Consider the following 26,302-nt stretch of genomic DNA (forward strand, 5'->3'; position numbering starts at 1 on the left):
GTGGGGCACTCATGCTGCAAAACGAAATCGGACGGGCTCCAGAACAGCCAGTCCGCCAGTCCGCCAGTCGAGTGCACTTGGCGGCCAGTTTGTGATTCAATTTGGTTCTCCCGTTCATTTGTGCGCCGTTTTTAGCCCAGCGAGTGTCATTGCCGTCCTCATCAGGACAAGAGGCTGCCAGTGTGAGGCCAGATATGTGGTCGGAGTACACAGCGGAAAAAGTCGTGTTGCCTTCGAGCTGGCAGAGGTTCTATCTCAATTGTATAAACGATTTAAAGCTAAAGACTGTGCTGACTGAAGCCCAAGGGCACAGACCATAAACAGACACAATTATTCAAACTAAGCAGCTCTGGATTGCTTTTTTCTGACTGTTTGCCTGGCCCTCGATGTGTGGCGTCGCAATTGACAGATTGACAGCCATTTTCGGTTGGGGTTTGGGCCTGGAACTGTGCCATTTGTGTTGGAGTGTTGACGGAAGTGCTGGATGCTCGCAAAAAGAGGCGCTGCTCTTGATGATATTCCTGTAGCTGGCCGAAGAACATGAAAGTAATTTAAGCGGCGGCCGGCCCTCTGATTGACTCAATTGTTCGCCCGAAATCCGGAATGAAAGCAAAAGTTGGAAATTGATTTGGCAACCAAACAATGCATGTGTATGCCTTTTCATGGGCCCTAGGATTCGCGGATCCCAACCCAACTCGCCCCATCCGCCCGACTAGATCAGGTCGGAGCTCCTAATTATTGAAATAATGAATCATGCCCCAGTACGCTGTTATTATAAACCACTCAGGCTTAATAACAGGCCGCTAATTGGTCGGCAGGACCACCGGCGAATCAAATCAGACATTCAGCCTTGATGCCCCTGCCCGGTCTGTCCGGTTCGGGCCATTTAAATAACTCATTTAGCCCGGCTTCTCCTGGCTTCTTCTGGTTTCTTTACTAAAAAGAACTCACCTGCTAAGTAGCGATCACTCTGGGAACGAGAATAGCGCAGCGTCTGTGGGAGAAAAAATGGTAAAGGAGGTCCATTAATGTCTGGGATTCAAGTTGAGCGAGGGCGGGTGGATAAATGACAGGATCCATAAGCGGATTGTGCTTTCAAGAATATTACAAGGTTAAAAAAGAACAGGCGATATAAATGAAGTACGTTTCTCTTTAAAGGCTGCAGTAATTTGTATCTTAAAACTGGTTTGCTCTTCGACAGCTTATAGTGCCTCTATACTTTAAAATTATGAGTCTTTTCTTTTTTTTTAAATATCATAACTTAATTTTATTCTGATATAGGGAGGTCGTCTCTTACCAAGTTCTGGGCGGCAAAGTCATCGAATCGACGACTCAACTCCCGCTCCTTCAGCAGAAGAGGCGCCGAATTGGATTTGGTGGTCAGCTCCTGGATGCCGCCAGAGTCCCCCAAGCCGCTGTTCAGCGAGGCGCTGCTGGGCGAGGGCAGCTCCACGAACTGGTGCAGCTGCTGGCCGGGATTCGCCGATGGAGAGAGCAGGGCCTGGAAGGGTTCCTGTCGCAGGGCCAGCGACAGCTGCCCCCGCTCCTTGTTCTTCATGGCGTGGTGGTGGTGGTGGTGGATGGGCAGCACCCTACGCAGCTGCACACCCGGCTGGTAGTGGTCCAGGGAGTGGCTTCGCTGGGTTCTCGGCACCAGGATGGGTGGAGGCGCCACGTATTTGCGGCGAAGCACCACGGGCGTGGCAGTGACGCCGCCTCCTCCGCTAGCACTGCTTGCGTCTCCATCCGTGCAGTCGCACTCGCAGATCCCAAACTCGCCATGACACTCTTCGTAGTCCCTGGACTTGGACGACTTGCTGTCCTTCTCCTCGTCCAGCATGTCATCCTGCGACTCGTTCGCCGCTTCCCCTCCACTGCCGCACTGGCTCAGGACCTCCAGCAGATCTGGATCGTCAGAGGAGGCCACGGACCCGCTCTTCTTGAACTTCATCTTGCGCAGCGCCTCCAGACTGCTCACGGACTCGTTATCCTGGGCGCTTCCTCCAGCCCTGTGGTGATGGTGGTGCTGCAGGTGGTGGTTCTTCCAGAAGGACATGTCCTTGGGTGGCGTGGCCGTACCAATGCCGCTCTCGTTGTTGTCGTTATCCAGCCCGGAGGAGTCCAGCGATATGCCCGACTTTCCAGAGCTCAGGACTCCCGTGGCCTCTTCGCAGGCCGAGGAGGACGAAGTCGAGCTGGAAGAGGAACATAATTAGGTACCCGTGATTGGAGGTGGAAAAGCGATACTCACTTGTTGTCTTCATCGACGGCGCCAACGCTGCGCAGAATCGACTCCTCGGAGGTCCAGATGGTCGAGGTGGATCCTTTTTTGGTCACATCCACTAGGTAGCCGGGCGCAGCCCCACCCTTCCCTGAGCTGGCCGAGGAGGCTGCCGACTGCTGAGATTGCTGCGACTGCGACGAGGCGGCGGGGGAGGCGGGTGCCGTCGCAGGGGGCGGGGTTATCGCGTTTCTGCTCGTCAGAGCCATGTGATTAATGCCCACCCGTTTTGGCATCGACATCGGCTGGGAGACGGAGGGGGAGGTGGTGGCCAGTGGAAGCATTGTGTCCACGTCGCCACTGCTCAGTTTTCGCTGCCGCCTGGGCTTCGGGTCCTCGACGGTGGTCGCCGGTGGAGCTCCACCTGTTGCAGACATCTCCTCGATTTTCAGTGCGCCTTGCAAATTTGTCAGCTTATGAGTTGTTGTCGATGGTGTCGATGTCGCAGTTATCGTCTGTGTTTGGCCATTAAACGGCGGGCAGGCGGCCAGGCTCTTGCGCTGGGGGGGCAGGGGCGAGGCCCCTCCCTGGTGGCCGTTCGGCGCCGACAGGGTGCGCATGTAGGCAACATTCGATTTGGCTGCCTCGCTGCGTCCGCAATCAAGGTTAAACGACTGCAGTGGAATGGTGGCCTGAAAGGGAGAAGAGATGCACTTGAAAAATTTGTGTATTATTCTGCGAGTTAAAACCTCCTTAGAAATCTACAAGAGGGCCTTAGCTGCTTAAAACTAAAATGTCTAATACCTTATATTTAGAATGTTTTGGCAATTGTTTATTCGAGTGCAGGAGAAGGAGGAACGAGTAACTTATTAAAATATAGTCAGTCAGGTTTAATAAAGTAAACTCGACACTGAGTTCCGCTGACAGTTGCGAGGGCTGTCGCAGCATCGGTGGCGGCCTCTCCACCTCAGCCTCCTCCTCCAGCCGGGAAAGGACCTTGAATGCATAATGAACGTCGGCATCCAAGCCACTTTGTCGGGAGACAATGCCAAAAAGGAAGCATCAGCGGAATTTTTAGACATTGTCAAGTGGGACGTCGAGCCGCGCAGGAATTTTCGTACTTTATGCAAATCGTTTGGTCAAGCCGGAGAACAGGCTTCCATACCCTATCGTGAGAAAGGACTTTCGAGCCAAAATGATGTGGCTTAGACCAACAAAAGCTAGTACTCGTAGAAGAGTGTTTAAGAATCGGCTTTCCAAAGCCGAGGCCTGCTATTTAGCATACAAGAAATCCAAGATGCTTCCCCTATTGTTTCTGCATATGATTTATAAGCCGCCTGTGATAACACAGCCGCTCCATTCCGAGAATCGTACTGGCCGCGGATGCATGTCTATATTCCCGGCCAGGCTCCATCAGGGATAACTGCGTTATGTCAATTCGATTTACAAGCCTTTGGCGAGCGTTTGACAATTTGGTTTTCTCATTTGGCAGCAGCCAAAGTGCATTACAGAAGAGTGCGAGGAGCGAGCACGGGCGGAAATTGATTTAAATGATTTATCGGCGAAAAAATGTGTGTATGGCGGGGCTGGGACCTGCGGGCCCGGGAGGAGGCCTGGAACCGGGAAACCCAGAGCTGCAGGTTTCTGTGGCGGCAGCTTCTGCTGGGGTTCTGTCTGGGGACTCGGTTCCTCCGGGGCCTTGGGCGAATTTCTGGCCTGCGAAGTGGCTGGCGCAAAAAGTGTATCGCCAGTTGGATTGGAGATGCCTCCGGTTCTGGTTCCCGAAAGGAATCAATACAAAATGGGTTCTGCTTTTGAATTAATTATGAATCCCTGGACCTTACAAGCAATTATTTGGGAATTCAAATCGAGATAGTCATGTAATTATTGGAAAATATTGGTAGCTCTCGGTTGGGCCTTGTTTTTTTCTCGGTTGGGCCGAGTAACAGGTAATGAAGAAACCCGCCCAGACGACGCCTGTCCAAAAATGGTCACAGGATGCGGATGGCAGCGAGGTCCTGTGGGACGCAACAGATGTGTGCTGTTTTGAAATCGAATTTGTAATGCATTATGGAGCAGTCTCCTCGAGCGCCCGCCAGTTACGGCAGTTCCATGGCGGTTGCGCGTCTATGAATTATTAATAAAGCCAATGGCGATGCCATCTGACCGAACTGCGTGTTAATGAGCCGCCAACTCTCGCCGGCGACGCATTAATTGGGCATCCGGATCACTGTCGTTTACGGGCATGGCCGCGAATCGTGCGCCCGATTCGAGAGGCGCCACAGCCATATATATACCTCATATGACCCTAGAGTTAGATTGCAGCCCGATTTAGATCGATTTCGGCTGGCTCTTGGCAGAGCGAATCAAAACTTTTACCATTTTACGGCCGGCTGTCGTCGGGAGATCAGCTCGCTCGATTAATTTGGCGATCTTATCGGGGCAGCCATAAAATTCTCGGCGCTGCATCCAATCTGGTTAACATATGTAAGCAATTCCTACGATTCTCCCTCTTTTCGGGCTCTGTGGCGATTAAAGTTGGAGCATGGAGGGGGAAGTCCGAACCAAATTAATGGCCGGCAGTAGAATTCGATATCCGAATCGCTGACAAAGACTTATTTAAATGTCGTAAAAAGTGAACATTTCTCACAACAAGCGGAGAATGAGTTGGAATGGAAATTAAATGAAATGTTTTCTTCGGTTAGTTAATAGAAAATGCAATAAAATAAACACAAAGCGGCACATAAAATATTTGGATGCCCTGGGTTGCCGCAGGGTTATCAGGAATGTTGGGGGAACTGTAAATGCTCCTAATTGATCATAAAAACAGGGCGCAAGAAATCTAAAAAATATATGTATGGTATACTCCATACGCATATGTGGGATAGCGATACTCGTATCAAAAGTTTAATGACAAATGCACTGCCCAACGCCTCGCCGTTCCACTTTTATTGATATGTGACCCAGAAAGTTCCCCGTAAGAGTCAGCTGAAGAGGCATGCCCCTGCGAGGCAGACCCCGGACTATTCCCAATCGATTGGACATGGCCCTGAATGGGCCTGCAAATGGGCGAGTGAGCGATCTGCCCGCGGTCACGCATGCCCACTGATAATAATTATCAAATCAAAACACTTAAACGCCTGCCCAGCCCATCGTTGTCCTCTCCAGAGTCCGGACATTGTTCCTTTTCGATCAGATTCCCTGCTCCCCATCCAGACCCATCGGCCTGTTTGGTCGTCCGTCGTGTTTGTTTGCCTTGCAGTGATTTGCAAGTTCTACTTAAGTCAGAGTGTCGGAGCTCGTTGAGCTGCGTGAAGAGCTTTTTGTGAGTCGTGGCCTTTCTGGCTGGCCCCTCCATCACTGAGCCAAACTGCGATTCAGCGAAGAGGTAAACAATAATACGAGGCATTTGAGCACAAAACTGGCTTTATTGTTGTTCTCAGTGCTCCCAGCTGTGTATCTTAAACATCTTCCGCAGCATCTGCTCGGTTCATCATCATTAAGCGGTTGCATTGGCTGTTGTGGCGGACGATGATGCCTCTACCACACACACTCGAAGCTGCCTGCTCCACAAGATTCACTTTCGCAGGGAAAAACTGAAAACGAGTCTCTGCAAAATTGGGGCGTTTCGGGTTCTGCGTGGTTTGCCGTGTTGACAGCTCCTCGTGCGTTGGGGATCCAAGATCCCAACGGACCCTGGTTCTTGCCTCCATCTTGCCATCAGGCTGCAGGGCGGCATATTGACCCAGTTCCCCCTCCGTCTCCGACTCCGACTCCTACCCCTACTCCTTGACGGCGAAACTAACTGAGACGAAAGCCCAAAACTGTCCCCCCGACGGGCTGATTTTGGCCGCTTTGCTGATTTACTTTCATTGACAGTTTGGACGGCGACTTCTTGGCAAGCCGGGCACGCACTTGTGGCCTCGAAAAAGGCCGATCTTGTCTCTGATTTATGCTGCCGTTGGTAGCTCATAAATCGCGGCCCTCAGACCCACTGTCTGGCTGACTGATTGACCGAAAGAGAGTGTATCGGCCACATTCTTGCCTTAATTAGTGCACTGCAGCTGGGCCAGCAAAAGCGCTTTTAATTGCCACTTTTACCCGGGCGATTAAGGCAAAATATGACAGCTCGCATTTTTCCCTTGACAACGTCAGAAAAATGTGCCAAAAATTCGAAGTCTTAAGCTCGCAGTTCCTGTGAGGTGCGTCCTGGTTTGAGTTCAACTACAACGCTGACATATTAAGCATTAATTAGCTACATGTTTCGGTTGGTCCCACCTCTTTCCTTTTTCCTAACTAGAACGACATCTTTGGAACTCCTCCATACATCTACCCTCCTCCACCCACCGCGTATCGTAGACGGTTTTGTGGGTTTTCGGATTTTGGTTTAAGTTTTCGGTTTCGTTTGCTATACGGTGTAGATGTCGTGTTTTTCCACTGGCACGGCACGCGTTTTGGAAATTAATATTTGTCTTGTTGCAGCAACCAGCTAGCTGCTGCTGCCTTTTGAGGTTTTCCCAGATAATCGTGGACCGAGAGGTGAGCACATTCGTAGCTCGTATGCCCAGTGCCGTTTACGAGGAGGTTTGGCTTATGAATGTTTTAATTAGATATATTCGGTCTGATAAGCCGGAGACAGCTTACAAGTTGGTTCCCCGCTTTCGGGTCTGTGGTTTATGGACTATGTTTGCTCGAAGTGGGTCAGCCCAGAGTTGGACCAAGATTTCAGATGGCTAGAGAGAAAAATACTATCTGTGAGCCATTTCTATCTGTGGAGTTTACCCACCGAACTTTGACTCCCCCTCCTTCAGCTCGGGTTGTAATTGAAGCATGTTTACGACCCACTATGCTCGGCAATCAATCCCCAATTGTCTTCCAATTCATCACCCCAGAACCGCACTAATTATACTTTTTATAACGCACTTTATGACCATCCGAAGAATCTAACTCCAATAAAGTTTGGCCAATGCTCCCATTCGAATCTACTGAATTGGTTCAAAGTTCAACTCTTTCAAGTGCCAGCCACCGAGTGACGACTGTCTATCAGCGGCCCTATTCTCTGCTCCTAGGATTTCATCTGCACCTCCCTCCCAAGTCCCCTCCCAAATGGCTTCTTCCCCCATAAATTTCTCGCGCTTCAGTTGTGCATCCGGCGCACGGGTGGATGGATGGATGGCTGGAGGGTGAGGGATGGAACATATGGCAGCGTTCTGGAGGAAACATTCCTCCTCGTAGGGGGGACGGGGCTTTCGAGGTGGAGGTCTATTCCGAGGGGCGTGTGTGTTCACAACATTGTTGTGATTCAGATTAAATGTCTTTTATCTAACCCAGATTCACAAAATGTGCTTGCCACTTGCTCGCTTGAATGTCGAAATTTAGGCAGGGGCTTACATGGGAATGCCAGCGATTTAGCTTGGGAAATCCGAGCCAGAGATGCCTCAGTTATGAAGACACTGGTTCTCTGGCATAGTTAAGTGTGTCACATAGTTCACCGATAGAAAAATATTTTAACCTATTTAGTTTGGTCTTAGTACTCACGTGCTTCTCCGGTTTCAAGACGAGTCCGTTTGATTGCTCCGTGCCGGACGAGCCCTTTCCGTAGCGGCTTTGGAGGGCCGCGGAAGCAGCCGCGGAGAGCAGGATCGGGGCTGTGCGGGAGACGGGAGAGCTGCTCGCCGAACCGGAACCGCAGGCAGAACCGGAGCGGGAGCCTTCACCGGAGGCCGCCTGGTGGGAACTGCCGTCGGCCATCAGGCTGTCCAGGTCGCGAAGAAACTTGCAGGCCCAAATGTTGACGTCCTCGCCGTTGGGGGCGGGAGCGGGAGGGGTCATCGAGGTGTGCGGAGAGCGGGGGCTGAAGGGCGGGGGTGACAGGGCTCTCAGCTTAGTTGTCACTGGTTTGGCGGACAATGCTGCTCCGGTCTGTTGCTTCGCAGTGGCCGTGGTGCTGCTGCTGTCGAAGCCGCTATCTGATTCCGTGGAACGAGACAATTCCTCCAGCTGCTGGACCTCGGAGTGGGACAGGCGCTCCTCCAGCTGCTCCCGGAGCTGCTGCTCCAGGCGCTGTACCTTGCGCAGCTCGAAGACCTCGTTGATTTCCCTCTGCAAAGAGAATTAAAAATGTGTTAGGTTTTTCTTGAGATTTGTCCATAGGTTATATTTTCTCGGGGAAACCCGTTCTGCCATGCGAAGAAGACATACAAATTCATTTGGGGGACCAGATTAGGTTTTGATTTGAGCTCTAATTGCGCGCATATATCAAGGCAATGGTCTATTAATCGCGCCCGGAGCGCCACAGAGGCCCATCCTAATGGCCCCCGACTATGATGAATGCTTGCCTAATTCGCCCGCCGAGGAGGAACGCGCAGGAAAGAAGGGAACGAGGCCAGGACACGACCGAGACAACCCTGGGAGACATGGGCACAATCAAAGACAAATAAATTAGAACACGACCGCGGCGGAAAGGCAGAAAACAGAAACAGCAGACGGAAAGGTTTTCCACACTCGGATCTTGGGACCTGGAACTTGAAACAGAAAACTGCAGCCACGAACTACCAGGGAACACGACTCGCTGCCGACAACAAATGCAAATAAATTGAAATGAAGCAATTTGTTAGCCAGATTAAACAAAAAAGAGCACACTGGGGCTGGGGAAGATCAGACAGAGAGGCCACAGGGCCCACAAAGTCAGCGAATTACTTAATTAAAAATCGTGGACCAGAAATCCAGAACAAGAACAGGCCCTTCGGTCCCTCAGCCTTCAGCCATGTCCGATCCCCGATATCCGATCCCTGCCCAATTTCCCAGTGACATTAATAACGTGCGGGGCTCATTACTTAACGATTGGGCTTGTGCTGGCCCTCCTTGGGCTTCTGCAGTTTCTTCGCCAGACAAATGCGATCTGCCATTAGCAGGCAATAAATTCTGGGCGGAAGTTCCTGCATCTGGGTCTTGGAAGAAGCCGCAAACTAGGCGGATGCTGTGACTCAGCCTTCTCCCTGCCAATGTTGTGGGAGTTCTCGGGCTGACTAAGTTGCGAGGGCGTGAGCCACAGGTCAGCAGTGCCCGATCCTGACGCAACTATGACGTGTGACCGACGGGGTCTATGGGGCTTTGGGTCCCCAATTCCCAGTTCGGTTTCTTACAATGCAATTCTGCTTATTAATTTCACGCCACAACGCTTTGGACAAACAATCGTCTTTGCCTTTTCCTGTGGTAAGCACTGGAAGAAATCCTAGCCCTAAAAAATAGACCCTTACTCGAATGTACTTAAAAGAGTTTCTATAAAATTGAACTGCAAAGTGGGAAAGATGATTTTCTCAGTGGCTTCATATGTGCTCAACAATGTGGATCTTGGAGACCAGGACCAGCAGGCGTATTCCCAAAACTCCGCGGGCTACTCCTCCGCCTCCACCTCCACGTCCGCAGAATCTTGTGGGTATAAAAAGCTGGCCGGCTCAGCAGCAACTTTCAGTTTCAGTCCAAGCACAGCGGTCGCCTTTGGCAGGCTGGCTTTCTGGCTTTAAAGTGGCCGCCGAGGCAGGAGCGAGGAAGAAATTGGAACACCAGATCGGAGGCATCGGAGAAGCACAGAGGACTGGACCCGAACCGCTGCAGACAGCATGAGACTCACGTTGGCCTGGCTCAGCGTCTGCCTGGCGATTTATTGCGGCGGCGGGCATGGCCATAGCAACGTGGTCCTATCTTTGCCACAATCGCTTATCGCCGCAGCCACGGCCAGGGCCACGAAGGCGGCCTTGAGCCACCAGCACCACCAGCAGCAGAAAAAGGATGCACGCGTCCTGTTTGGCGGCGGCAGCGATGCTCTGCGCGATATGCTGCACTCTCCTCCGGCCGCGGACTCGGCCAAGAGTGGTCTCCCCGATGTGGAGCAGCCGCAGCCGTCTGAGGATTTTAATCGAAATGCAGATGATTTAGGAGCACGGCCGCCGCAATCAGCGCCGCAGGAAATTGCACTCGGCTCGGGAAGCGGGTTGGGAGGTGGACTGGAGGGACTGGGGGCGAGCTATCGGGCCACACCCACCCACAGATACTGGAGCAGTCGGTGCCAGGGTCGCCCCAACAACCTGTGTCCGCAGGAGTACTACCGCACCCGTCTGGCAGCAAGGTGAGGCATCGGGGTTAGATTCTGGAGGTTTTTGGGAACCAGTCGAGGAAGTGTCAGGCCTTGTTTCCGCTTCAGGTTTGAAGAGGTCTATCAGCCAAAGTTCCTCTTTAACTCATTGAATCGAAATATTTCGGTAGATTTCTCGTTGAACTCTGAAAGTAACTGCCCGAAGACTTCAGCATTCAGTTGCTAAAACAATGCGTATACTTTATAAATATATATACATGTCTGTATGAAATAAGATTAACCCAGGAGAGCGGCTACAAATCGTCGACAATTTGGCTGTCGGTCGGGAACACGCAAAACCAATTAATGGGCGTGAAAAAGTCAGTACGAGCTCCGACGGGTCCGAGTTCAGCTTTGTTTCGAGCCAGCCAGGAGGGGCTCGGCGGAGTCGTATGTTGATTTATTTTATAAAATAACAACTGTCAGCAAATTCATTGGCCCGCAACGAAATCGAAACGAAACTGCATTACCAATTTCACTTTTCATTCGGGCGAGTGCAGAGTGCTCTTGGCTCTCCCTCGTTTCATTCAGGCCCGAAGATTTCCTTTTTCGAGTTCCGCAGCTTGTAATTTTGAATATTATCTCGAGTTGAATATTGGGGCTGCTATTAAATTGGAATTAATCATCTTCGTAGTCCCTGGGAGTCTCACAGTTTTGTTTCTATTGTTGATTTGTTAAATGCCCGATTAATTGGCCCCCAGCCCGCATAGCCCTCGATCGGCTCATCGCTTAATTTGTAATTTTACACAGCAATTTCCGGGGAATTGACTCAAATTTACTTTTGATTGAACTGGATCAGCCCTGACAGCCCGGATGAGAGAAGAGTTTGGGCGGAACACACATCTGGGTCACAAGCTTGGGCTTTGGTCTGGGGATCCCACGTCGTGGTGTGTTTGGCGGAAAAGAGAAACTTCGACAAAGACGTGTAATTGAAGCTCAGGGCCCTGGCTACCCACGCCGATCCACGCTATGCTCCTCCTTAATCCGAATAAATGGCCGAACATTAATCATTATGTGGACACTCTGACTCTTTTTAGGAACAAAGAAGCCCTTGCCCGCCTGCACTTGCAGCTGAGCTCCATACAGGACCCCTCTTCCGAGGACGCCTCCGACTCCGTGGAGGAGGACGACGATGACGAGGATGCGGACGCGGAGGACAACAACGAGGTCTTCATGCTCCTGACGGGCGAGCAGGACCTGATCAAGTTCCTGCACTGGGCCATGCAGCTCCTCTATCCCTACCAGCAGCGTCCGCCGGGCAACCTCAGCGACGGGGCTGCCGAGAACTACTACCCGGGCATGTTTCTCTGGAAGAAGCTGAACCTGTCGGGCCACCTTGAGCCACCGCTAATCGTGGACGAGCCGCAGTACGTCCTGGTGCGCCGGGAGAAGCTCTTCGACGGCTACCAATGGGGCGGTGAGTGGGGACTAGGGATTGAGACTTTGTGGGATTCTTGATCAAGACTTTATCCTATTGCAGATGAGATGAGCAAGGAGAACGACCCTTTTATTCCGCCGCGAGGGCGCAAGCACAACTCTCCGGACCTGGACGCCTTGATGAACCGGTACGAGCCGTTCGTGCCAAACCGCGGCAAGCGGGACAAGGTCAAGGATCTGTTCAAGTACGACGACCTCTTCTACCCGCACCGCGGAAAGAAGCACCGCAACCTCTTCCAGGTGGACGACCCCTTCTTCGCCACTCGCGGCAAGAAGCTGCAGCTCCGGGACCTCTACAAAGCCGATGACCCGTTCGTGCCCAACCGCGGCAAGCGGCACCTTACGGGGGGGAAGCTGTGGTGGCAGGAGGGCAGGGCGGAGGGGCCGGATGACAGCGACAACGACAACGACAGCAACTGGCCGCAAAGAATGTCAACGCATAAAACGAATGGCTACGATCAATCAGTCAGGCCATCACTGTCACCGGAGGAGTTCGCTCCCTGGCGACTGCCCGCTAATAGATTGCACTCGCCGAGATCAATGTCAGCCGATCAGCAGCAACAATTGCAACTGCAACTGCACCAGCAGCATGTCCGCTTCATTGGCAACCCGAACATGCGCCAGCAGGTGAAAACATCCTGGAACACGGAGCACCGCCTCCGGCGCTCCCTTCCGGCCCCAGACGATGGCCACGAGATACGATTAACGCAATCGCCACACGCTAATCCGGACACTGATTCCCCCGATTCGGACATGTAAATGGGAGCGATGGCAGCGGCGAGCGGGCGGTTTTCAGAGATTTTCGGGCTTGCGAAGATTCGGTTTTCCCCGGGGCACCTCTGCGCCCCGGCACCTCTTCGACTCATGTAGACAGAACTATAGCACACAATAAACTAAAGTTTGCAATCGATTTGAGAAGAATCGGATCCAATCGAACGTTTTGCTGGCGATTGCCCTTGGGGAGTCCTCCTCGAAGTGCACAAGCTGTCCTGAAAGTGGTAGTGCAAGAGGTAGATCTGAAGAGAAACAGGTTTCAAACTTCGCTGTGTATGAATGCTGCGAAGGTCTCGCCTTCCTGCCCTGCAAGTACTTCCTATTTTAATTGTATTCATTGGCTAATTTATCGCAGAATGCAATCAGCATTGTGCCGATCCGCAGTCTAGGGTCTAGACTCTTTGCGAGGCCACCAGACTCACAGCTGCAGACAGGCGGGCGTGGCAGGCAGTCGATGCCACATCCAGATATGCAGCCCAGATATTGTAGAACAACAGCAACGGCAACACAATAAGAAACCAGTAACCGGCAGCTGTGTGACTGCAAAGGTCAAGCCAAGGGCCGTGTAATCCCCGAAACGCACATCAATCACGCGAGCTTAGCTTATTAGCCAAGCAGTGAACCTTAAAGATCGAAAAACAGAAACAAAATACACAGATTTAAGCCGCCGAACAGAAAAGTTTTCCACTTCAGACCATTTCTGACATTGACATTGACGTCAAAATATTTGGTTGGCCAGCAACTGGTCGCTCCAGCCCGCTTTGTTTTCCATCAGAAATGACCATTGAAGGTCGTAGTCGGACAACACGAGATTGCTTAAATAATACCCGCACTCTTTTTGGACTTGGCTCTGTTATTTTGGTAGCCCGACGTCCGCGATCGGTCCAAAATCCCATGAAGATCATTATAGTTTCAATGGCACTTCATGCCGGGGAGAGTGTGTACATGCATGTACGATTCCGAGATGGGTTAGAAGAATGCAGACTATCCGTCCAGAGAGGCAATGACACCTGAAGTGCTCGGTGGAGTCTCCACCTCACGTGCAGCTCTCGAAAGCGGTTTTTTGGAGGGCATGGCTTGAGATGGGTCTGGGATCAGTGCTCCGAAGCTGTCACAGAAGCCCGGGAACAGCATTCTTGCGTAATCGAACATTTGAATGGAATTCTGAAATCTTACGACGACTCTACATTGTAACCTTATTTTTTCGCTGTTCGAGGAGAACTCTTTTGAAGCTGGTAGCCAGAAAGAAAGCAGCAGCCTAGAAGTGAGGCGTCTCACGAACTGCAAATGCGAGCTTCCTGCAAGCCGGCTCAGTTTCTGTGGCAAGGCCTCTTTGTAGCTGCTGATTTGCTTGTCGGAAAATATCAACGCATTGTCAGCAATCGGACTCCGGGGTTGACAACTTGCAACATGCAGCATTGCAACAGTAACTGCAATTGTAACGCGATCAGCATGAGTAGCTGGCAGTCTGTGACAGCGGCTTAATTGCTGTCTGCAATTATGATTGCCTCTGGCGAAGCGCTCCCCCTCGAAGAAGCCTGCGAGTCCTCATCGAACTGAAGCATTTCTTCGAACTCTAAGCTCGAAGCTGGAGCTGCTCCCACTGCGAGATGCCTGGGTTCAGATTTTGTGATTCTCCGACTCCATTTGGAGGCTTGCTGTGGGAGCTGAGCTCCTCCTGGCTGGGCTGGTTGACAAAATTGGTAACGTGCAGGCAGGCGCGCTGCCTTTTATTGCCATTTGTTTTAGCCATTTTGGCCCGTTCGCCGTTGCCTGTTTGACGTTGACAAAAAAACGTCATTTGCAAATTGGGCAAAGACAACTTTCTCTAGGCAGCTGAGCTCCGTTTTGCTGGGAGTCCCGACTCCCAGTCCCAGTCGCATTCACAATTCCATTGCATAAAGCCATATAGATAAAGCAGAGGCAAGTCGTCGCCCACATTCATTAACAGCATTCGCATAATTGGCCGCCCCGGCTAAAGATACTTTTCAATTTTGAAGTCCTCAGTGTTCAGTCTTCGAGCTCTGGAGTCGGGTTCATCGAACCACAAAACAATCCCTGGGCGCAGCAGCCTTACGTCTCAATTTCCCATCGCCACTTTGTCAATATCTATAATTAAAATCGTTTGAGAACACACGCAAACGCAAAAGCGAGCCGTGCCCGGACTTATCAGATTTTCGAATGGCAAAAGGCAATATTTATACACGATTTGACGCTGAAAGCTTGATTGATGCATTAAGCTTACTTAGCCCGCTGACGAGCGCCAATTAATGGCCGCTTAAACGGGAAACCTCTACCTGGCTAGGCAGTCATCCACTCAGCCTATCAGCCAGTCGAGCTGGCCAAGTCCATGTAAAATTATGGAAAATCTGTGCAAAAGCCAGCGCTAATTGATGCAGGAAGTGCGACGCGAAAACTCGAAACGGGTTGCCTGCCGCCGAGTTGGCCAAAACCAAAGCCAAAGCCAAAGCCATCGCCGTAGATTCGTTTCGGTGCGTCTTAAATGGGTCAGGCGGTGATTACCGCCTCCACTAACGCATTTCATAACTACACTGGCCGACATAACCAGCCATAGGCCGAGATATAGAGCTTGAGGAGCTTAGCATGGAAGCAGCTCACTTTTCTCGCAGTGTAAGCAAATTAAGCCTAAGGCTGCGCCAACAAGCGCCTTAGCGAGTAACGGCAATTTCCAGCCAAACGCTGCACTATTTGTCATAATAAATGTGCACAAAGGAGACGTGCCACACTCCCTCCCCACTGCCACTTCCTCCCCGCAAGCAGAGCCCCTCCTTTCCGCCACTTGTTAGGCCAAAAGAAAGCTCCTAACCTGCGTGGGCAGCGCTGTGACACATTTTGTCATCATTAGGCACAGTCGCCGGCTAATAATTTCAATTTGGCCAAAAAATTAGTTGCATTTCGAAGGGGGAGAAGGGGGGACAGCAGGGGAGGGGCCGTGCAAAAGGCGTTAATAGCCGCACAGGCCGTAAGCCGACAGCCCACGCAGAGGGGCCAGGCTAGTTGCTCCAAAAAGAGGCGCGAGGGGGCGGGCCGGGCAGTCGATGGGTGTTGAGGTGATGACACTGATTACAAAATGCTGCATACAGCCGGGCATGGAGCCGTAAAGCCATCCTAGTTGATCAGCGGCTATAAACGACTCGCTCTGATTCGGGGCGATTTGCAGGCGATTCGCGTGCGATTTGTGAGCTCTTGAGCTTGGCAGAAATGAACCATAAAGTTGTGGGTCTATGGCGGTCATGTTATGCCCTAGATTTGGCGCTTTCTACGGGAAATCGATGGCTGGAGATGGAACTTGGCTGGGAGAGTCTCTTCTGGGCTCCCTAGTCCCCTGACCACAAGAACCGTCGACGAACCGCTCGCTAACCGCGCGTGCGTGCGTGCGTTTCTGCGGTGCTTCCGTCATGAGCGACAAACAAACATAAACATAAACAATAACAGCCGGGTTATGGGGAAAATTCCCGCGAAACAGTTATAGAAAAAGACAAGCCGAGGAGGCGATGAAAAACATAATGAAAACTAAGCTGCGGCCGTTGCCGTCATCGCTGATGTGTAATATTGCGCTTTCCGGCACAGAAACATAAAATTTTATGTACCCCCCCGACCACCGACCGCCGACCGCCGACGACAGCCCGCCCGGAGGAAAGGCAGTCGTGCAACGTGGCGTATGCGTTACATATTACACATCTTCGTGTGCCCCAACACATTTTTCTGTCACGCAAAATCATCATTTGCAAAATCACGCCGTGTTGACAACTGGCTGGGGGCAGGAAACGGTGCGTGTTTCTCTCAGTGTATGCAACATGGGTGTCAATGATGGGGAGAGACCGACAAGAGGAAGAGGTGATTCGGACAAGAGGAAGAGGGGCAAAACTATAGTCTGTTGGAGACACTTACCTTGACACGCTCCAAATAGTCCTGGAGGGCCCCGTACGGGTCCTCGCCCTCGACGTCCAGGAGGTCCAGGCTGTGGGCCAGGTCCAGGTTGTCCAGCGCGGCCAGTTTGAAGTCGCTCTTATCAGCTGTCACGCTGCAGGATGGAGTCGTCTCTGCGCCCGGGCCCGATGTGGATGTGGCTGCCGCGGTGGCAGCAGCGCTTCCGTGTTGGCGGGTGCGGGGCATGGTTGCACAACCGGTGCTGAAAACGCTCGGGGCCACAGATGAAGCTGGCCGCCGACTATCAACGTCTCCGTCGGCTGCCACATCACTTAATCCCGATTTGTAGCGCGCGGCGTCAGCGGCGATGGCTGACGTGTTGCCTGATGTTGCTGCCGCTGTCGCAGCTGCCGTGGCCGGTGTTGCCGCTGTGGATGCACCAACTTCTCCTGCTGCTGCTGCAGTGCTAATTGCACTCTTCACATCGCCTGTCATGTTGTTTTGATTTGTATTGCTATTGCACTGCGTTTTGGTAAACTTCTTGGCCTTGTCATGGTTCCTCGCCGGCTGCAGTTGCTCTGAAAAAGGGGAGAGATATGAGGAGTTGAGTAAGGAGTTGATTAATCTCGCCAAGTGGCCAAAAGCTGTTGCTGCTGCCCCGGCGCACCCAAATCATGGGGCCTGGCTGGGGAAAACCTCAGCCGAATGCGGGAAAATTTCTGCTAATCGCCTCAAATTGTCCGCCAAATGTGTGCCATTTAAAGTGTCATAAATTTTGCGCAATATGCTGCGCACATGTGAGCGGAATTAACTCGGTTTCTGTTCGGCATGTGTGTGTCTGCGCGAATGTTTTAATTAATTTCGCAGTGGAGCAAAAAAATGGCCAGCAATTATTTACATATTCGGATTTATGGCTCACACTACCCGGCTCACCCAGCTCCCATTATTTATCTTCAGTGGGGTTCTACAATAAGGCCTAGACAGTACAACCCAAAAAAAGTCGCTGGAGTCTGCAGATATGCTCCATCAAGTATCCTAGACTAGAGTACCCCCTACCGAAAACCATTTCCCGGAAAATGCCTTAGCCCTCATGACTCCCATCTAATTGAGATTCGCACAGGGGTTATGAAGACATATTTCCTTCCATCAAACGGAAGGGAACCCTGGCCGGCCGGCCGGCATGTGCCGATTTCTATTTATGTGCGACTTTTGGGCCATATATGGGCTGGTAAGTGAAACGCTTAAGAGTGTCCGTGGCTGGCTTTATAGGTTTGATTTTATTTTTGTTTTATTGCGCATGCGTGCGTTCGATTGAGTTTTTTGATTAAAATGTCGCCGGCACCGTGGCGACTCGCGACTTGGCGACAGCCACAGAAATATCCCAGAGGCCCAGGCAACAGCAAGGGGTCTCAGTCTCAGTCTCTTTGGGGTTTCAGTCCCCAGTCCCAGTTCGGTTGGGCTCGCTTCTGCTGGTCAGAGCTTGGCATTTAAAAATTCTGAATCGCATGCGTTACACAACGGCCCGTGGCGAGCTCGTAAATCAGCCGTGCAAACGAGAGTCAGTCAGACTGAGAAGGAGACAGATACAGAAAGACAGCCGGACAGAGACAGAGACAGGGACAGATACGAAGACTGAGACAGCAGCGTTTGGCAACATTTTATGGGGGTCTCCTGCCAATTGATCGTTTTGGGGCGATTGGCAGTCTGCCAGCCAAGCCGGGCTTCAAAATAAATACAAATGCAGTCAGGCCCACACTCGGCTGCACTTTTCTCCGTCTTCCCTGCCCCTCCACCCTGTTGGCTGCCTTTCAATTGTGCAACGCTAACGGTACCCTCGGCCTTAGGGTCGGGGCTTTTGTGGCAAGTTCATGGGAGGTCTTCCCGCACTTTTTTTTTGAAATCAGTCACATGTGGGTGCCAAAAGATGGACCTTCAAGTACTAAGTCCTTAAACCAGCCAGAGGGCTAAAACCCCTTAACAATACGACTTGGCTCGCATTCCGTTCGGCTGGCGGAATTGGCAAATAGCGAGCTAAAAATAGGTTCTGGCCACCAATTCTTTTTGGGCATTGGGAAGTCGTCTTCGAGCCCCTCTCCAGCTGGGCAAACACGAACAAAGAGCTCGGAAACAAAACATTGTCGTATTTAGCTTATTTGCTTGTTTACTTGAAATAAAATTGTTTGCTGGGTGTGTCCGCTAAATGGCCACTGTCCGTGCGCTCGCTGATGGGCGTGAGTGTGTTTTTGCGCCGCTGATTGATTCGCGGGCTGAGGTCACTCCAACGTGATTAATTGCCGATCGCGCCCCGAGGGGCCGTCCGGGGGCTGAGGTGTCACCGCGCCTAATTGAAAACAATGCCAGCAGAGCTGTTCGAGGCCAGAGAAAAGGTATTCCCGGCCCGGACGGTCAATATTGGTTTGCGGCAATAGATGCAGATGTAATTGTGCTCCCCCCACACAGACCTACCTCAACGCCTTTCGCAATGCAACGTTCTCATCGGCGAGCAAATAAAGAAAAACAAACATCGGTGAGCTGGCGCAGAAGCTGTCAGCGGAAAATGCAGCGAGTCGGACACTCAGCCACTAATACTCCAGTCCGCGATTAGCGGCCGATGAGCAGGAAAAGAAGTCCAGCGATCCCCGAGCTGACGGGTGTCGGCTTGGGAGAACGTCTTCTTCGTCATGGCAGGGGCCCAGACCCAGGCCCAGGACTCGAGGTCTGAGGGCCCGGTCTGTGGCGGCTTTCAAGCCTCATTTGCCTATCAAAGTGATATAATACGCACTCATGACGTCGATCGCCAAGTGTACGTGTTTCCTGTTGCGCCTTTGTCGCTGGCATTCAGTTTTTGTGCGAAATGCAGGCCCAGGGCGTGGCGCGAAGCATTGGAGTGCACTCCACTGGCTGGCGACAAAGTGACCGACCAGGGGAGTGTTTCTCCTTTTCTCTGGGATCCGGCGATCTGGCGATGTCGGCCTCCGCCCCCTGCGAGTGCGTGGCTGCACCCACCGACTGCCATCGTTCAGTTTCGGGTTTCGACTCCGGCTTTTATGACTTTTCCATTTCCAATTGCCGCAGACTGTGCAGAGACGCATTATTAATAAAATTTTTAGCTTTATTATCGGGCACAATGGCGGGGGACACTTGGATCGGGGCCTTAAGTGGCTTTTTATTAAACATTGCGGCATTTAATTGATTTGTAATAGATTCGGCTCTCGCCGACTGGGCCTGAGGTGTGCCTCTAGCGAGTGTGTCATGCTAACGGAAACCCAAGGCTCCCCGTCATGCATAATTCATCGAAAAGTGCATCGGGGAAAGGCTTCTACGCCCTTCCATTGCTCCCCCTCAACCGGTTAGTTATATATTTTGGTTTATCAAACGATAATGTAATTAATTTTAATTGCCCGCGAAAATGATTCAGATGCTTGAGATTTATTCTCTGAAATATAATTTACTTTCCGTGGCATTTAGTTCTGAAAACACGTAAGTACTGCAGGAATTCGACAACAGGAAGTAACTACTCTTGCCTTTGTTTCCATAAATATTGAAACAGTATGGTCAGATACAGATAAGATAGATCACCCCGACTAATACCATGGAGGAAAGACTTTAATAGGCTCTATTAGCTAGCCAATGACACCAATGAGAGCTGTCTGGTTCCCACCATGCGTGTTGCAGGGACCCTCAGGAACATCAACATTTCCGTCGCGGCGACAATGCGACTTAGTTTCCAAAGCTGATTAAGCATCGCCGCAAAAAAGTAAAAATAAATCGAGAAAACTCACCATTTCCTGCCGCAAAGGCGGCGATGCGCTCCTTAACCGATCGTCTGGGCTCGTCGATGTTGCCGCCGTTGTTGGTGGTGCTGTTGGTGTTGCTGTTGCAGCTGTTTGGCTGCAACACATGTGCTGCAGTTGAGTCATGGCTAGGACTCCGCTTCACCATTGTCGTTTTGATCACAGTCTTGAGGCGGCTGGGCGTGGTCGGACGCGCCGCAATGCGGGGCTTAGTTGGTGTTGCTGCTGTCAATGTTGCTTTATCGCCGCACAGCACTTCTGTGGCAGCACCCACAAGCTCCTCGCTTGCCGCGGCTGCCTCGGTCGGCAGCCCACACTCGCTGGATGTGGCTGTTGCTTTAGCTGTTTCTGTTGCTGTCGTAATTGTCATTTTATTCGGCGACGACTTCGGTGAATCAATTTTCGAGTCGCAGTTGCTGTTGCAGTTTCTGTTGCTGTTGCTATTTCTGCTGCAGTTGCTATTGCTATTCGTTTGGGGTTCGGCGGTGTCGGGTAATTTACAATAATTACAGCGCGGCTTGTTGTTGTTGTCGTAGCTTAGTGTATTTTCCTTATTGCTATGTTGCTGTTGCTGTTGCTGTCGCAATTGTTGCTGCTGTGCCTGTTGCAAGCTATTGCTAAGTCTTTGGGTTGGTTTGGGCTGCTCTTGTTGCTGCTGCTGCTGTTGCTGCTTTTTCTGCTGCTCATTGCCACTTTGCGGGCTCTTTGTTGCTGTTGTTGCTGTTGCTGGAGTGTTGCAGCTACTGCCTTTGTTGTCCTGCCGCCATTGTTCGCATAGGTTTCGTTGATTCATTATTATCAGCGCCGCATTTCCGTCGTCGCGATTGCCAATATCATCACCATCAGCATCGCCATCGAATTTATCTACAGTGTACTCAAAGTGGCAATTGTAATCGCAATCTCGCGTCTGGCGTCGTCGCGGCACATCATCAATATAGCTCAGATCGCTGCCACTGCCACTGCCACTGCCACTACCACTGCCGCTGATGCTGCCACTGCTATCGGCGAATATATTTCTGGCATGCAGCGTGTTGGCCGCCGTCTTGCTGGACTGGCCGGGGGAGTGCTTCGGGTTCAGATTGTACCGCCTGCGCTGGGGGCAGCAGCAGAGCTTCACGATGGACCGGTGGAGGGCCGGGGGGGAGGTCGGCGACAGAGTCGGCCTGTTCGGCGTCGCCGGCGTGGCAATGTCAGCCCATTTCTCGATCAATGCCAGCTCGCGAGCATTGGACATTGTCGTATAGCCATGCAGCGTGATTCTGCAAGGAGAAGAAACAATTGTTTTAGCATTTATGTATGTATGGGGAGTAGGTTCAGAAAGTGCATTCTGCCAGCGATTCGCAGGGGAAGCCATAAATTAATTACGTACAAAAACAAAAATCAATTAACCACATTTCTCAACGCGTCTCAGCTTTTCACCAAAACGTTTCCTCATTCCTGCCACGGTGTGGCATGGCGTGGCTGAAGTGGAATGGAGCGGATCGCAGCTCCGCTGAAAGCCAATTCGCTGCGCACATCACAGCCAACTTACTTGGCCAACACAGGCCAAGCATATGTGCGTCATGCCATCCACAAGCCACATCTGGGGAAAAAGCTGCAGCCTGGGCCCCAACGTGTTTTAATTGCCAGCCGCTTTTTCGCTCAACACTTTCCACGGCCACCGCACTTCTAAGTGACCGCCAAAATGTTGGGCTGCCGACTGCCGACTGCCGGCTCCCGGCTGCTTGCTGCCAGTTGGCGGCCAAAAGCCGGCTGTCGATGCATGATTAACTGCCCGCTAGATGCATGGAGCTGCCAACTGCCAACTGCAGACTGCATTTAATTGCATTCACTGCACTGGCCGCCACTTTCGGCCGCAGGGCACTCGACATCAGGTAGCCGGCCGAATCGTGGCAGATCTTACCGATGCCCAGATTTCCCAGATACCCATGCCAGAGTGCCATTCTCTGATTAATTTGTTGTGGCAGCAAGTGCTGCCCTGAGGTATAAAATGTAAATTTCAAATTTGATATTAGAAAAATCTCAACTTCAACCCACAATCGGAAAACAGGATTCGCCCTGTCCTGGTTGCGAACTCGACTAACCTGCTACCTTATTGGCCGGCGGGATGTGACCTTTTTCACGACCCCATCTAAAAGCTTTTCGCCGTGAAAGTTGCCCGACAAATTCCTTTCCTTTCTCCTCTCTGAATAGCCTAAAAGCCTGACTGCCTTCCGCCTTTGTCTGAGTTATAGGGGGCGTGGTCGCCGTCTACCGTTTGACAAATTAATTTCAATTGTCTAAAGCACACACGCCGCTTATCTTTCACTTTATCTACTGAGGCTGAGGCCAGTGAAAATAAATTATTAATAAATAATTTTAATTATTTCATGAAGATGTCAGATTACACACGCCCCCGCGTCGGTCAGGCTCCGGAGTCCGGACCCGGGGCTTTATTGGGGCTTGGACCTATCCCGAACTCGGGCTTTTCGGCCTTTCGGTGATCTTTGGCTTTTTCGCGGCACAGCTGCGCACTCTTTGTATTTATGATTATTTTCCGTTTTATTTTATTTACTAAATTTGTCTGCCCAAGCCCCCATTGGCCGGCGGCGCTTTGGGGCAGCTCTAATAGGATTTGTGGCCGGGGATTGTAGGAGCTGTCCACGATGTCCGAGATGTCTGGGACATCCGAGCTGCCGACATCCACAGATATCGTACAATTAATCCCACACTGGCTCCCAGCTAAGTTTCTCCCCGGGAATCATATTATATTTTGGAACTGCCAGCTACCAACGATTTGTCACAATGCTGGGGGCTGTGATGGGCCTCATATGTAGGGCTCGAAGTCAGGTGTAACTAGTGATGGACCAGAGGATTAGTCAAAACTTATCTCAACGCTAATATACTGTCATAACCTTTGCCCGTAAAAAACGATCGTAAAACACAAAAAGACATCGGAAAGCATAAATTAAAATACGCCACACCGATGACTCCAAATCCAGATGCCCCTTTTTCCCATCTGCGCAATAAATCCAAAGAGCCCATCCGACATATGAGTCCGATCTTTGTGTTATTGTGATTTATGGGCCTGCTTATGCCGGAGAGTACGAAATTAATATTGAAAAGCTACTAAATCCCGGCTTACGCATAAATTAAAACGTAAGTATGTAGGCTGGGCCGCCAGACTATTTTGGAAACAACACTGCGAAAACGCTTCCAGGTTCTGGGGCTGCGAGATCGGGGCATGTTGCCCGGTGATTTATGGCACCGACAGCAAAACAGAGCCCAATGCAGTGCATTTCAGTGCATTTGACATCGTAAATATTTGCCCAGGCATTACAATATCATATATAAATAAAAACAAACGCGCAGGCATGCGCGGCACGTAGCCGTTCGACTCGGACTTATTTATGAAGTCTAGACTCCCGATTTGGCATACCTACAATTAGCATATGCGACGGTATCAGGGAGCTATATATAGCGGGGCCTAACGGTAGCCCCAGAGTTCTATGAACGCAGTCGACTGTCGAATCGGCTAATTGAGGCTGACCGCGGCTTAGTGTCAGCCAGTCCGTCACTTTAGCAATCGATCAGTCGATCAATCAGCCGCTCGATCGGCCAATCAATAAGTCAATCATATGCACGGCCAATCATCAGAGCGCATACAAATTGCCGTAATTGTCTATGCCATGGCTTTTCATAAGTGCATTACCCGTCCTGAGTGCTGCTCAGGCTGTCCGACTGTCCGCCACTCGGGGAGTGGGAAACTTTCGTCGCCGATTGGATTTAAATACGCATTCACATTGATGGCCCGATCGGAGGAAAGTTTTCCGCCCAGGGCCAGGCATCGAGGCGACATCGATGATCTGACTCTAGCCTTTCCCGAAGATTGAGGCTCTTGAAAGATATGTACATATACATATATGCAACCTTGTGGCAATACCCAATAGTTAGTTTCAATAGTATGCCACGTTGTTAGAGTTATACATATATCCGAATATTTCGTCAGAAATTGACAAAGAAGATAGGGGTATGGGAAAACCTTATATGGCCCAAAGATGTTTAAATGTTTGCCAAACTATATGTTAGAATTTTGTTTTTGTATCATAATATTTTTTAGATTTTTTGTCAAATTTCCTGGAGGATCCCCTTCAAAAATCCACAAAAGTGCTTGGAGCCAATATATGGCCCCCGGGGAAGGCTCTATCTTTGGCAAAAATCATCCGACTCTTGAGCGGAATACCTTAAACGATTTGTAGATCGATTCTCCACAAATCTGCATCAAAATCTAAGAACATAATATTTTTTAGATTTTTTGTCAAATTTTCTGGAGGATCCCCTTCAAAAACGAACAAAAGTGCTTGAAGCCACTATATGGCCTACGGGGAAGGCTCTATCTTTGGCAAAAATCATCCGATTCTTGAGCGGACTATCTTAAACGATTTGTAGATCGATCCTCCACAAATCTGCATCAAAATCTAAGAACATAATATTTTTTAGATTTTTTGTCAAATTTCCTGGAGGATCCCCTTCAAAAATCCACAAAAGTGCTTGGAGCCACTATATCGCCCATGGGGAAGGCTCTATCTTTGGCAAAAATCGTCCGATTCTTGAGCGGACTATCTTAAACGTTTTGTAGATCGATCCTCCACAAATCTGCATCAAAATCTAAGAACATAATATTTTTTAGATTTTTTGTCAAATTTCCTGGAGGATCCCCTTCAAAAATGAACAAAAGTGCTTGGAGCCACTATATGGCCCCCGGGGAAGGCTCTATCTTTGGCGAAAATCATCCGGTTCTTGAGCGGACTATCTTAAACGATTTGTAGATTGATTCTCCACAAATCTGCGTCAAAATCTAAGAAAATTATATTTTTCAGATTTTTTGTCAAATTTCCTAGAGGATCCCCTTCAAAAATCCACAAAAGTGCTTGGAGCCAATATATGGCCCCCGGGAAAGGCTCTATCTTTGGCAAAAATCATCCGACTCTTGAGCGGAATACCGTAAACGATTTGTAGATCGATTCTCCACAAATCTGCATCAAAATCTAAGAACATAATATTTTTTAGATTTTTTGTCAAATTTCCTGGAGGATCCCCTTCAAAAATGAACAAAAGTGCTTGGAGCCACTATATGGCCCCCGGGGAAGGCTCTATCTTTGGCGAAAATCATCCGGTTCTTGAGCGGACTATCTTAAACGATTTGTAGATCGATTCTCCACAAATCCGCATCAAAATCTAAGAACATAATATTTTTCAGATTTTTTGTCAAATTTCCTGGAGGATCCCCTTCAAAATCCACAAAAGTGCTTGGATGGCCCACGGGGAAGGCTCTATCTTTGGAAAAAATCATACGATTCTTGAGCGGACTATCTTAAACGATTTGTAGATCGATTCTCCACAAATCTGCATCAAAATGTAAGAACATAATATTTTTCAGATTTTTTGTCAAATTTCCTGGAGGATCCCCTTCAAAAATGCACAAAAGTGCTTGGAGCCACTATATGGCCCCGGGGAAGGCTCTATCTTTGGCAAAAATCATCCGATTCTTGAGCGGACTACCTTAAACGATTTGTAGATCGATCGTTGATATAAAACAATTTTGTATTATATAAATTGTATTTATATAACTATTATTCTTGGGACAAGAAAAAAAATATAAAAGAACAATTATTTATGGAGCTTTGTCTGAAATGTTTTCTCTAAGTGGAGTTTGAAGCGAATTTAGGCCCAACCGGTCAGCCGATCGCCTCGTACGATGTCTATTAATGCTGCCTATTAACCCCTTGACCCCTGATTGCCAGCTTGCCTGCTTCTTTCCCCATTGCGTGGTAATGACTCTCTTCTTCCACTTGGTCCCTCTCTGGCACTCTCTTCACGCAAAAATGCGCAGAAGCCAAACGTTTTTTGGCCTTTTTGCGGCTCCCAGCTTCCAGCTTGCCGGCATTGGCCATTTATTATTGCCGGCTGGCCGCGCACTGCTTCCAGCCGAATTTGTTGCCAATTTGTTGCGCCACAAAGTTTGTCGTTTGCTCGTTTCGGATGGTGGTAGTCATCCAATTAATTTCCGCA

At 50.3% G+C, this 26,302-nt stretch overlaps 2 protein-coding genes across 6 annotated transcripts in view; one reads left to right on the plus strand and one right to left on the minus strand.

The window, feature by feature from the left end:
* Positions 1–26,302, minus strand: part of cv-c (crossveinless c) — a 76,804-nt gene that overhangs the window by 13,701 nt on the left and 36,801 nt on the right. For 4 of the 5 annotated variants that reach the window (XM_070280758.1, XM_070280756.1, XM_070280757.1 and 1 more), the window contains 6 exons: positions 20,240–21,510; positions 16,479–17,035; positions 7,760–8,323; positions 2,252–2,913; positions 1,298–2,195; positions 952–994 (listed from right to left, as the gene is read on the minus strand). In XM_070280758.1, the coding sequence (XP_070136859.1) occupies positions 952–994; positions 1,298–2,195; positions 2,252–2,913; positions 7,760–8,323; positions 16,479–17,035; positions 20,240–21,485 (3,970 nt within the window). In that variant the 5' untranslated portion in view covers positions 21,486–21,510. Of the gene's footprint in view, positions 1–951; positions 995–1,297; positions 2,196–2,251; positions 2,914–7,759; positions 8,324–16,478; positions 17,036–20,239; positions 21,511–26,302 lie in introns of those variants that run through there. The other variant, XM_070280759.1, reaches the window with a different exon arrangement.
* natalisin lies at positions 9,779–12,720 on the plus strand. The gene is made up of 3 exons (XM_017244668.3): positions 9,779–10,349; positions 11,393–11,772; positions 11,836–12,720. The coding sequence occupies exons 1-3, from the start codon at positions 9,844–9,846 to the stop codon at positions 12,549–12,551; spliced, it is 1,602 nt and encodes a 533-aa protein (XP_017100157.2). The 5' UTR covers positions 9,779–9,843; the 3' UTR covers positions 12,552–12,720.

The sequence above is a fragment of the Drosophila bipectinata genome, chromosome 3R (genome assembly GCF_030179905.1).
Source record: "Drosophila bipectinata strain 14024-0381.07 chromosome 3R, DbipHiC1v2, whole genome shotgun sequence".
In the NCBI taxonomy this organism is placed as follows: Eukaryota; Metazoa; Arthropoda; class Insecta; order Diptera; family Drosophilidae; genus Drosophila; species Drosophila bipectinata.